At 48.4% G+C, this 13579-nt stretch overlaps 1 protein-coding gene across 1 annotated transcript in view; it reads left to right on the forward strand.

Moving 5' to 3' along the window:
• The first annotated feature begins 9520 nt into the window (after positions 1 to 9520).
• The window catches only part of plcb3 (phospholipase C, beta 3 (phosphatidylinositol-specific)), a 47730-nt gene continuing 43671 nt past the window's right edge, over positions 9521 to 13579 (forward strand). Inside the window, exon 1 of the mRNA XM_037111069.1 lies at positions 9521 to 9619. Within this exon, the coding sequence (XP_036966964.1) occupies positions 9521 to 9619 (99 nt within the window). The remainder of the gene's footprint in view (positions 9620 to 13579) is intronic.

Genomic DNA, 13579 nt, shown 5'->3' on the forward strand with positions numbered 1-13579 from the left:
ATTCACGGTGTGTCGTAGTAACAGAACCAGAGAACACATCCTGTCAGTGTAATGAGATATTTAGACAGTATACGTGTTAAAGGTGCATTACGTAAGAATTGGCCACCTGTCAGATTCACCAGCGTTTCACCAGTGACGGCTGACTGCTGACTGGTGCTGTGGGAGTGAGGATGGGCCCAGTGAAGAACTGCCGACGTGTCCATGGACAGACAGACGGAACTGGACTCGGCTCGTTCTCTCTGGAGTTACGTAGTGTTGCTTTAAGGTTTGGCGTCTCTACACACAGCAGAGATGAGTCCACTGGAGGTGTTCCATTAACAGGAAACCAGTCACATGTTCCCACAGCCCAGCCCGGCCCGGCCCGGCCCGTGGTGTGGTACCAGCAGGGAGCCCGGCTAATAACAAGAGCTTTAATAATAATAATAGAAGATCTGTGTCTCTCCCCTCTGCTGGAGTGTGTGTGGGTGTTCACATCTGCCATCATGCTCATATTAGTGTGTGTGTGTGTGTGTGTGTGTGTGTGTGAGAGAGAGTGTGTGTGTGTGTCGCACTGGTCGAAGCAGCCATTTCACTGACAACCATGGCAACAAGGCATCAAAAAAAAAAAAAACTGAATTATTCAGTGAGCATGTCTGAAACTTACAGTTGAGTAAGCACAGACAGACCAGCACACACACACACACACACACACACACACACACACACACACACACACACACACACACACACACACACACACACACACACACAGTGCTTCTGTTACTATTCAGGTGTGTTTGAATATAAAAACACTCGTGCAGTCTCGTGCAGTAATGCAGTCGCTGTTAGACATGAACATCATGTGTCACTGGGTCAAAGAGTAGAATCTGCACCAGAACACTGAAGTGGACCCGTCCTGGGTCTGTCCTCATCGTCTCAGATGGACACAGACCTCTGCAGAAGGAGAGGGAGGTCACTGTCCTTTGGGAGAAGGGAAAGACGTGAGGCCAGTATATAAGATATGATCTGTGAGAAAATGTCACATCTCAAGCTTAAATAATCTCATTAAGACCATGAAGATCGCAAAGCAGCCATGAAACTGAGCTGATCAGGTTCTGTCCCGGGCTGTGAGACCTTCAGAGACCAGGACAGGACACAGACCTGCGGCCAACACTGTGCGTACTGTGTGTAACTGGTTCACATGCTGCAGTTCAAGTGTTTCTTCTGTCATGTCATCATTCTGTCTGTCAGCTCTTTAACTGTGCCAAGGTGAAACTTTAAAACCCAGAAAAACATTCCAGTTAAAAGACTCTCACTTGTCCAGACGCTCTCTTGGTCTTTAATAAGATGTCCTGCTTTCAGAATCCTCCTTATGTTAAAGTACAGAAGTATCACCAGCTAAATGTGAATTAAAGTACTCGTTCTGCTGTAAAATGACTGACATATCATATCAGACACTGTTACATTGTGAAAGGTGCAGCATGTAAAAACTGTCCAGCAAACAGGGGATTTTATACTCAGCATGTCAACAGAGCTACAGGTGCTATTAGCTTGTTAGCTCAGTTAGCTGTGGGGATATCTACTGAAGGTAGCATGCTAACCAGTTAGCACCAGCCCATCCTGGTCCAAAGCTCCCGTGCTAGCAGTATCAACACAAACACCTCCCTGGTTCACAAGCTCCCAGTCTGAAGTGTTAGCCACACGGCTAACCAGATAGCCTCAGGCCAGAGAAGCTCTGCTGCTGTAAACAACATTAGCCACAGTCATGGATGTATAAACAGAATACTTTGGCTGGCAAATCCCTCATATTGCACATTTAATGAGACTCTGTTAGAAGTCTGGAGGTGAATCTGTTTTCAGGGGCAAAGAAAGACAAGATGATACAGATAATACATATTTAAATTGGTTTAAAGGAGCATCCTGACACATGATGGGCTCCTCCTCTAGACATTTTAAGAGACTATAGTTGTGTGATGAATGTAGCGCAGTCAGTAACTGTGTGTAGTTGTTTTCCACCTTTGTCAGGAACATGTACAGTTAGTACAGTAAAAACAGAAGAGGAAGCAGCTCATCTGCTGCCAGTCTCACTTCCTCCTCTGGTGACAGTAGCTGCATGTGGGTCACACGGCTCGGCAGAGTGAACCGGGCTTCATGTGGAGAACTGCTCTCAAACATACAGGCCTGTTTCCTCAGTGACCATCAGAGTCAGGGGGTTTATTTCCCCCCACAGGAGGGCGCTGTGGAGCTGTGAGTCAGCCTGGATGGTTCTGTTGTGTTCAGGTGTCCAAAGACGACTTCAAACCAACTCTTTAACTGCTCAAATTTACACATACAGCTGTGATTGTTCGTGTAAAACTTCTAACTTAAAGAGTAGAATAATAAAGAAAATGTGTTTTTATTCCAGAGACGTTTGTCTGACAGCAAGAGATGGAAGAAACATCCAGGAAACTGATGACCTCAGAATTTACCAACTAATAATCTTAAGTTGTTAACAACTTAGATTCATCAGTTTACTTCACTGGTAATTCAGAATGGTGTGTATAATATTACTGGATGATAATAATTCATCCATCATCTCTTTGAGGCTGGTACACTGTGAAATCTGACAAGTGACCAAAGTTAACATGTAAAATACAAACAACAATAATAATTTATTAAAAGAGCTTCTGAATTAACCTCCAAGTTAATAAAGTCAATCAAATGTCAATGTATTATTTCACATCACAATTTATTTGTGTTGTGTTGTGTATGTATTTTGTGTTATATTATTAAACTAAATATTAAACTAAGTACCTACAGTTGTCAAATAAAAACAATATAAGATCTAACTGTAGATGAGCAGAAGCTTTAAAGGGGCACTACGTAGTTTTGGGTTACATTTACAATATTAATGATGTAATAATACAAACTCAGACATATTTATTGTTTACATAACTGAACACACAAACTGTTCTTAAGGTCCCAGAACAGTCTGAAGCTATAAGGGTGGCAGGGTCCGCCACATATAAACAAAGTTAAACCAATGAAAACAAAGAGAGTTTGTTTATTTAGTTTGTTTAATCATGAAGATGAATCAGTGACGAGTTTTTGCTTCTGAAAAACTTCATGTTGCACCTTTAATCAGCAGAACATGGAAATACTCAAGCCAGGTACAAACACCTGAGTAACTGAGTGACTGTGTGACAGTTGTTCAGCTTTGAAGTCAACACTGAAGTTATTGAACAGTGCTGTTACAGCTGTGTTGTATGCTGCTGCACACACACACACACACACACACACACACACACACCTCACACAGCCGTCTGTGACTGACATGCGCTCACCTTCACAGGTAAACTTCTCCCAGCGTCCTCAGCAGAGGGGAGCTGAAGCTGAGCCGCCTCCACCTCCACATTCCTAACTGTTGCACAACCCAGCCAGCCCGGCCCGCTGGAGGCCGGTGCTGGCTGCAGACAGCAGGTGGCAGTACAGGACAACAGGCAGCCATGAGGAGCCTGTTTATAAAGTCCAGATCCTGGTTCTGTCCCCCATGAGGAACATTTCCAGGGTTGTAACAGTTTGACAGCTGCAGCTAATCTCATCTGGACGGAGTGGAGTGTAATGAACGGAGCCATCACGAGAGCAGATTTGACTTCTCGGTCGAATCCATCTGCGTTCTGTCTGAATGCCTCTTCTGGGGAACACTGTAATCAGCACTTCTCTCTCACGCCCACATGATAGCTTCTCTCCTAAACACATGGACAATAACCGAGCAGCATTATGGAGACAGATGCGTCTGGTCTCCGGTGCACCGTCGGACACTTCAGGCCAAAATCTGAGCAGCAGCGCTGTGGAGAGTAATCTGATCAAGTTTTTATTGCTACTGTTGACTGAGTCAGGCCTTTCTTATTAAAGTGAGTGTGTGCTGGTGTGTGTGGCGACTGGAGGGGGCAGTGTTCAGAGACACACTGAATATCCTGTGTGTCTTTACACAATGTGGCTTTGTGAGTCCTTGGCTGTGCGTTGGAGAGAAAGATGTGGCTGTCACGAGAGAGGCAGAGAGAGAGGAGTGGTCGGCGTCTTCTCTTTCTCCACAGTATCATTTCATCCAGCCTCTGCCGCTCGCTTTGTTCCTGTTTTAACCTCCATTGTCCCGTCGGTCTCTTTTCATAACCCTCTTTATTAAAAGGCCGTTATGAGTTCTTCTTTTAGCTGACAGACTCCGCCTTTTCCAAACTCTTCCTCCCTACCTGTACCCTTCTTTCATAACTCACTTCCTTTTCAGCACTCCTATTTGGATGAAACGGAGAATAGGAGAGGCCGTACATCCGTCTTCCTCCTGTCAGACTGGACACAACAACAGTAAATGATTAGATCCGACGCTCGCTCCGGTTACATTTCCCATGAATGTAAACTGTCCTGTCACTCTCCTCCAGCTTCCCTTAAATCCCTCTTTTTTTTGCGTCTGTTATTAAATGATCCTTCCTTCTGCTCAGCTCGTCCTCTTGTGCTCCTCTCTTGCTTAGCGGACCTTTCCCTGCTGGAAAAACCAGCACAGACCAGCACCAAAACACAACCTGACCAGACCAGTCACCAGCAAGACCAGCATATGCTGTGTTTTGGTGCTGGTCTGTGCTGGTTTTTCCAGCAGGGGAGGTATAATGTTTACCATGTTCACCTTCTCAGATTAGCGCGTTAGCATGCTAAGATTAGCCAGTAAGTGCTGACTGATAGGAATGTATTTGCACTACATTTTTCTGGCGGTCCATCCAATAGCTGTTAACCTGCTGGTGTAGAAAATCAGGATTCAGGTCATCGGGCTGTATCCTCTGGGAACCTTGAATATTTCAGCTTCAAAATTTTTTAAAAATCCATCAAATGGATGTCAATATTTTTCACCGATTACCTGCAAGCTTTAGTTTGTGTGTGATGCATTCAGGTTCATCCTCTGGGGATCAGGAGCATGTTTCCTGCATTTCAGGGCAAACTCTCCAGGTTTCAAACATGCCACTAAAAACCTTCTGCATCATGGAGACAAAAGGAAAAGTCAGGACAACAAGAGAGTCACCAGGATTCATCCTGGAGGGACCACGAACATCTGCCCAGAGATATTTCAGTCTGGAACAAAGTAAAAGCCAGCTGTCATTCTCAAACACACTCAGTACCTGACACAGCCGTGATATGGATCTGGTTTCACACGTCAGAATCAGAGCCTGCAGATTCTGGGTACAGATAGAAAACCAGCTCATGTGTGATTGAGAGATCTGACTGGGCTGCGGTCAGAACCGGCCAAACCACTACGTAGAAACATGAAGTAGATTCTGAGAAGTGAGAAAAACAGAAGGAGAACCTGCCCACCTACAGCTACTGTGAGGGTAGGATGTGTTTGCGGCCTGATTCCATATCAACTCCCACCGACCAATTGGAGCAACACACCTGTCGGAATGAGAGAACAGGAGATGGTAGAAACACAAAGGAGGAGGGAGGGAGTGTTTTTATACGAGGGAGGACAGAGAGAGGCTGAAGGGAGGGAGGAGGCGTCCATTGACACCACAGGTGCCTGCACTTCAAAAGCAACACTGTTTGGCTAAAAAGATTTGTGTGTGTGTGTGTGTGTGTGTGTGTGTGTGTGTGTGTGTGTGTGTGTGTGTGTGTGTGCATTGTATTATGCACCAGAGAAACACAATATCTCTGCATATGCATGTAGTGCTGCGCTGCTGAAAGAACACAGATGCATGTGTCCATTGTGTGTTTGTTTGTTGTCACTTGAGAGGTCATGTGCTTGTGTGTGTGTGTGTGTGTGTGTGTGTGTGTGTGTGTGTGTGTGTGTGTGTGATCAGATCAGATTAATCAACAGGTCTGGACTCAGTTACTGCCCGTCAGATTCACACACACAGCTCAGATAGACAGAGTGACACATCCTCCTCAGTGCCAGTCGTTCGTCTGTCTGGCTGCTGAATTGTTAAACACTGGACGCGTTCACCTCCTCTCACCTCCTCTCATCTCCTCTCACCTCCTCTCACCTCCTCTCACCTCCTCTCACCTCCTCTCACCTCCTCTCACCTCCTCTCATCTCCTCTCATCACCTCTCACCTCCTCTCACCTCCTCTCACCTCCTCTCACCTCCTCTCATCTCCTCTCACCTCCTCTCACCTCCCCTCATCTCCTCTCACCTCCCCTCACCTCCTCTCACCTCCCCTCATCTCCTCTCACCTCCTCTCACCTCCTCTCACCTCCTCATCGCCTCCTCTCACCTCCTCATCGCCTCCTCTCACCTCCCCTCATCTCCTCTCACCTCCTCTCACCTCCTCATCGCCTCCTCTCACCTCCTCTCACCTCCTCTCACCTCCTCTCACCTCCTCATCGCCTCCCCTCATCTCCTCGCACCTCCTCTCACCTCCTCATCGCCTCCTCTCACCTCCTCTCACCTCCTCTCACCTCCTCTCACCTCCTCTCATCTCCTCTCACCTCCTCTCACCTCCTCTCACCTCCTCTCACCTCCTCATCGCCTCCTCAGGGCCATGTGACGCCGGCTCCAGCAGCTTCCATAGATCGGTTCTGCACGATTCCTCTGAATGTTCTTTGTGTTTTCTCGTCTCCTGTTTCTGGGTTTGGTTGTGGAATAACACAGCAGCAGTCAGTCAGTCAGTCAGTCAGTCGGCAGGCTGCAGCATAGCAGACATTCCTGCCGGGTGTAGTTAAGGAGTTGGAGAATGGTCACAGCTGCCAAATATCTGTTGCGCCGTAGTGTTTTTTTTACGAGAAGTCTAAGTCGTAATGTTGCTTGGCAGCAGGATTTGGACGGATTGGACTTCAGCTTCTCGGCCTCCTTTTGCTCTCACGCTTCTTACAACATGATACGGCTGCCGGTGGGGGAAAGTTACCTGATGACGCTCAGCGGCTTCAATTACCCCACCGCCAAAACCTCTAAATTATTTCCTGTTTACATAATGCAGATTTAATATCATCATTCATAAAACATATCCTTCATCTCACGGTCTGACCGCCTGGGCAGCACAGCCACTTATCCTCCATCGCTTCAAAATGACCTCTAAGCTGATTACTGTGTATTTCCAATGACTCTGATAAGTGCTGCCATGTTTTTAATAACATTACTGGCAGCACAAGTGATCCGTCACTGCTGACAGAGGGAAAACTGTTAAAGCAATTAAAAACACAGGTGATTTAAATATTAAAACAGCCCCTGATAATTACATTCTTTATCCCTGCGGTGAAACAGAGAAGCACATTACACCATTTTCATTCATCCACAGTTTGACATTTTGTGAAATACAAAATATAGATTTATACAAACTTGATAAAAAACAGATGCTTAACATGAACCCACAGCCTGAAGACATTCAGCTTAGCCTAAGCTAGGCTATGTCCAAAGAATATAAAAATAAATGTGTCAACAAGCATCTCCACAGCTCACTAATTAACACATATATCATGAGTTTAATCTGCAGGCTACAGAAACCAAAGTGTAAAGTCAGCTACATTCTGTGCTGAGTGTTAACGGTGGGTTTCATTAGCCTATGTTGTGCCAGGCTAAGCTAACTAGCTGCTGGCTGTAGCTTCATACTTACTTGGGCTAGGCTATTTATATTTCATGCTAGCTGACTTAGCTAGCTGATATATTGCAGCATACTTTTTTCCTCTTCTGCAATATTTTGATATTTTAAATTACTGATGCAGGGAATTGCTATCAAACTAGCTTTGTTCTTCCAATCTTCATGCTAAGCTAAGCTAACTAGCATCATGTTTAGCACAAAGACATGAGAGCGGTTGGCTTCAGACCTCTCTCACTGATCATCTGTTCTGTGGAGGCTGCAGGACTCAAGTGAGGGCTCATTACAGAAGCACTCCACTGATTTTGCACATCCAGATCAATAATGGGAAGTAATGTATCGTCTGTGGATGGAAACAGCTGTAAAATGTCCTCTGTGGCTCCAGACAAGCCTTCCAAAGCTTACGGAGGTACTAACACGTGTCGGCAGGTTATCGAGGCTATAGCGTTTAAACAGAGCGTCTGTTTAAAGGACGTGACTTTACGAGGAATGGAGGGTTTAATGAAAAGCACTTTAGAGCCGCCGTCTTTTCTCAGTCGCTCCAAATGAGGACAGAGAGTTTTTCGAAGCCCTCTGACTTGTTTGTGCCGCTGTGAGTAAGATGTCAGTAAGATGTCGCAGGCATCCGTCACTCTGGACACAAAGACAGATGGAGGGGAAGCTTGTTGTGATCGTGACAGCTGAGCTTTATCAGACAGAAACATCATAACAGAGACAAGAAGCCCATTTGTGGAAGAAGACTGTCTGGACACTGAATGTTGCAGGTTTCCTTTGCCAGATAGAAGTGTTATATGGAGCATTGCATTGTGGGAACCGTAGTATCGAGCATTCTTTGTAGCTTGACTTGATACCAGGAACACAAATCTGGATATCTGAGCCTCCGCTGCTCTGATTGTGACGATTCATTTGTCTATCTGCCGCTCACACGTCACCAGACTTTATGGAAGCGTGATGCTGAATCTCCAGACGCACTTTAAAGCTTCGCTCAATCAGCCGTGCAGCTCAGGAGCTCTGGGCCACGGCTAGGCTGTTAGCATCAAGTGTAGAAAACTGCTATTTCTTCACGCTCTGCAGATATTATTTGTACATTTTTTTAAACTTAAATTCTTCTACATCGCTCCTTTAAGTCCCTGCAGAGTGTGAACACTTCACTGTGGTCAGCATGAATCATTACATATGAAAAACAATGTTGTTTCACACTTTCCTGTTCATTATAATTAAGCATGCTGTAAATTCCAGCAGGCAGAGGAAGTAGATTAAAACACACCCCCTTTCACCCAAACTCTGCCTCCCTCCTCCTCCTCCTCCTCCCTCACTCAGCCCTTCTCCTCTCGGAATCATCTCCTGTTTGGTTTGGTTTTTCTGTCTTTCTTTTTCCACAGAAAACATGCGGGGAGGAGGAGGAGAGGAGGAGGCGACGAGAGGGAGAGGAAGCAGAGAAAGTTAGGTTAGAGGAGGGAGGAGAGGGGGAGAGCAGCTGAGAGGGAGGAAGGAAGGAAGGAAGGAAGGAAAGGAAGGAAAGGATCTCTGCGCGATCAAAGGATTCTGCATAAACAAACAGATATGAACCAAAGCCTGTAATAATAATAATAATAATAATAATAATAATAATAATAATAATAATAAAGAAAGGGGGAGTTTTTCCAGGCGCGCCCCCGCGGTGCGTGCACGCGGACAGGACGCGGCGCGCGGCAGCAGTTCGTCGGACCGTCTCATGTTCTTCACGCTCCCGCTGAGGTCCAACTACTTTTAAGGTCGGTGTCGGAAGAAAGAAACTTTCCCCTCCCTCGGTCCTCCAATTAACTCCCGGAAGAAGAAGAAGACGGAGGAGGAGGAGGAGTAAGAGGAGGAGAAGAAGAAGGAGAAGAGAAGAAGAAGAAGCTCCCGCGGGTGGAAGTGGAAGGAAGGAAGAGCCGTGTTGTTCCTTCCGAGGAGTCCAGCTCGCCGCAGCCGGGTTTAGGCGTTGGCGCCCGGGCAGGGAGTCCCTCGCCATGGCCGGGGCCAAGCCGGGAGTCCACGCGCTGCAGCTCAAACCCGTGTCCGTCCACGACGCGCTGAAGAAGGGAGGCAAGTTCATCAAGTGGGACGAGGTGAGGACATGTTGGAGTCTGTTTCCGCTTTGTGTAACTTGAAAGTGAAAAGACTCAGATTACTGTGTGTCGGTGACAGCGGGGCCCAGGTGGAGGCTCCGGGGGGACGGTGCAGGTGTGTGTCCGCCCGGCTGTCAGCCCCGGAGCCCCGCACAGCCCCGCACAGCCCCGCACAGTTAAAGCAGACTGTAGTGTGTAACCCCCCCCCCCCGGTCTCTGCCGCGCTCCAGTGTGTTGTGTTGACTTCTGGTCGAGCCGGTTTTGCTGTGGCTCGGGTTCAGCTCTGCTCCCTGAGCTGTGTGTGTGTGTGTGTGTGTGTGTGTGTGTGTGTGTGTGTGTGTGAGAGAGCACCTGCCCGGGTCTGCAGGTGTGGAAGTCACCTGGACCCCTCACAGCTCCGCAGCATGTTAACTCTGGTTTACACTCTTTACAGCAGCACTGTGCCGTGTTGAGGAAGAAAGTGTCTCAACAGTTTCATACTGTTTAACTTGTTTGTATGTGGCGGACCCTGCCACCTCTCCGGCTCTGTCCCGGGACCTGAACAGACCAACACGACTCAGTTTGTGTTTTTACCTCAGTGATGCTGTAAAATGTTAAAATGATGAGTTTGAATTTCTAAATCATGTCAACACGAAGGTTTGAGCAGCGTGTCGGTAATAATCATGAGTGTGTGTGTGTGTGTGTGTGTGTGTGTGTGTGTGTGTCTGAGCAGCCATCAATGTTTAACAGAGTCGCAGGCTGATCTGGATCCTAACTGAAGGGACTGTGTGGAAACCCCTGTCTTGGATTTACAATGCAGCTGTGTGTGTGTGTGTGTGTGTGTGTGTGTGTGTGTGTGTGTGTGTGTGTGTGTGTGTGTGTGTGTGTGAGGATCGTCGGTCCACAGTTCCAGCGTGGCCGTTATCATGAGTTTACTTGGCAAACAGGAGCTCAGGTGTGGTGTTGACCCAGAAGAGAAGTGGCTGCAGACGACTTATTAGCAGCAGCAGAGGCTCACACACACTGTAATGATGGGGGGTGTGTGTGTGTGTGTGTGTGTGTGTCGGGTCTTGTCACGCAAACACTGAATGTCCTTTTGATTTCCTCTCCTTCTGCGCCTCGCTCTCTCACACTAAGTCGCTCTGTCTCCACGTCTCTCAGAGGGAATTCCCAGGAAATGGTTGTGCTGGTGATTAAGTGTGTGAACACTCGGAAACATGTGGATGTGTTCTCCTCGTCTATCTTTCATCCCGCTGTATTTGCTGTTTCCCACTAGAATCAACAAATGACTTATGGAGGGAGTGAGAGAGGGAGAGGACGGATGTGGTGGAGATTAGAGAGGAAGATGAGACCTGCTGGTGTTTTGGGGAGTAGAAGAAGAAGAAGATGCTCCGTCATTAAACTGACAGCATGCAGATCTGACCTCCAGCCAGTTGGTGCTTACGTATGTTCTGTAATGAAGTCTGTAGGGAGGGTCTCACCGCCAGGATTACATTAATTATGAAGCGTGTCGCTGTCTGAGCAGAACTACAGGACTCTAACAAACTGGCTGCAGCGTGTCACCAGAAAGTTGGAGTGTCCAAAGAATGCAAAATATTCTGATGTGATCGGTTGAACCCGTCCTCCGACAGACGCACAATATTTAACAGTGAGAGAAAAAGACTGAGTGACCGGCCCGTCTGTCCGGCCCTCGTTCTTTACCTACCAGTGCTGACATACTTGGTGATTAATAACATTCTTACATGAAGATCCTGTAAATCTGAAGCACAAACACTGAGCTCCTGGAAGACAGAAAGTGTTTGTCCTTCTGTTTGTCCATGATGTGAACGCGGTGCAGGTCGGTCAGTGAGTTGGTCACACGGTGTCATCTGGACTCGTCTCAGGATGTTTGTGGGGCAGCAGGGCCTCCTGGAGGGCAGTATGGAGGTGTCTGCCCTCCTCGAGTCCTCCAGGGCCTGAACGAAACACATAACGATCGTCAATGCACAAATAAATCAAACACTAAATATTCTGTGGTTCCCGCTTTGCTGCTTTTCTCTGTTTGTCGTCTTGTACCTTGTATCTTTGGACAGTGTGTCAGTGTGAACGTGACACTTTGAGCTCAGGGGGAAAGTTTGCATCGAGTTTTCATTGATGAATCATTTTGCTGATTAAAGTGATTGTGAATTTCATCCCGTTTATGAACGCGTGCTTCACAGCTTCTGATAATCCTGTATATTCTCACAAAGCAACGTGTCAGGAACTTCTCACCAAATCCAGAATATAAAGGAGTGTAAGGGAGAGACTGTCTGCAAGAGATTATCAGAAATCAGCCCGTTAATGAGATGTGATCTGACCTGCGACCTGAGAGGTGAAACTGAGGAAGCTTCACTGGTGAACACAGTTAAATCCTTCATGAAACATCTTAGTATCTCGTGTGAGTGCCTGGCGTGAAGGCAGCGTTTCCAGGGTACACGGTCCAGAAGTGCAGCTTCTACACGTCCAGAACCAGAACCGAGTCTGCAGGTCTTCTGTTTGTAACTGAGCATGATCAGTCTGCTCTGTGTGCATGACACGAAGGAAACGTTTGCTACGGGGGTAAATGAAGGATTGGTAGCGTTTGGTTTGGATCCAAGTCGAGCTGATAAGAATTTATTAGCGTCAGTGTTTTCAGGGGCGCCATGCAGTTTTGGAGAAACTCAGAATTTTGGTATTGACAATAATAATGAGGTAATAATACAAACTCAGTAACCTGATGTTGTCCATAACTGAATAAACAAGCTGCTCTCAGAGGAAGAGACTGATATCAGCTGGAGAGGTGGCAGGGTCCGCCACATATAAACACAGTGAAACAGTATGAAACTGTGTCGTCCTATAAGGTCAGTGTGTTTATTCAGTGAATGTCCAGTCAGCGCTCCCTCCAACATGCACTGATGACCACGACACGCAACAGTCAGTGTCATCTGATGAAAGTGTTCTCGTGGAGCTGAGCGGTTCTGATCCGCTCGGGACGCAGGGTTTATTTTAGTGTCTGTCTTTGTTCTAACAGGGACGTCAGTTGACCAATGAGCTGCTGTCCCAAAAAACTCTGCGTATTCCTTTAAGGATCCAGCAGAGTGAGAACAGAATGGGGACAGACAGAGGAGAGCCTGAGGGTGCACAGTGTTTACATGAGAAACCCCACGCTTGACCCCGTCCCTCTCTCCTCCCCCCGTCCTCCTCACCCCGTCCTCCTCCCCCGTCCCTCTCTCCTCCCCCCGTCCTCCTCACCCCGTCCTCCTCCCCCGTCCCTCTCTCCTCCCCCCGTCCTCCTCCCCCGTCCCTCTCTCCTCCCCCCTCTCTCCTCCCCCCGTCCTCCTCACCCGTCCCTCTCTCCTCCTCCCGTCCTCCCCACCCCGTCCTCCTCACCCCGTCCCTCTCTCCTCCCCCCGTCCTCCTCCCCCGTCCTCCTCCCCCGTCCTACTCACCCGTCCCTCTCTCCTCCTCCCGTCCTCCCCACCCCGTCCTCCTCACCCCGTCCCTCTCTCCTCACCCCGTCCTCCTCACCCCGTCCCTCTCTCCTCACCCCGTCCTCCTCACCCCAGTCCCTCACTCCTCACCCCATCCACCTCCCCCCGTCCTCCTCACCCCCGTCCCTCTCTCACCCCGTCCTCCTCACCCCGTCCCTCTCTCCTCCCCCCGTCCTCCTCACCCCCGTCCCTCTCTCCTCACCCCGTCCTCCTCACCCCGTCCCTCTCTCCTCACCCCGTCTTCCTCACCCCTGTCCTCCTCCCCGTCCCTCTCTCCTCCCCCCGTCCTCCTCACCCGTCCTCCTCCCCCGTCCCTCTCTCCTCACCCCGTCCTCCTCACCCCCGTCCCTCTCTCCTCCCCCCGTCCGCCTCACCCCCGTCCCTCTCTCCTCACCCCGTCCTCCTCACCCCCGTCCCTCTCTCCTCACCCCATCCTCCTCCGTCCTCCTCACCCCGTCCCTCTCTCCTCCCCCCGTCCTCCTCCCCCCGTCCT

This window comes from Acanthopagrus latus, chromosome 10 (genome assembly GCF_904848185.1).
Source record: "Acanthopagrus latus isolate v.2019 chromosome 10, fAcaLat1.1, whole genome shotgun sequence".
In the NCBI taxonomy this organism is placed as follows: Eukaryota; Metazoa; Chordata; class Actinopteri; order Spariformes; family Sparidae; genus Acanthopagrus; species Acanthopagrus latus.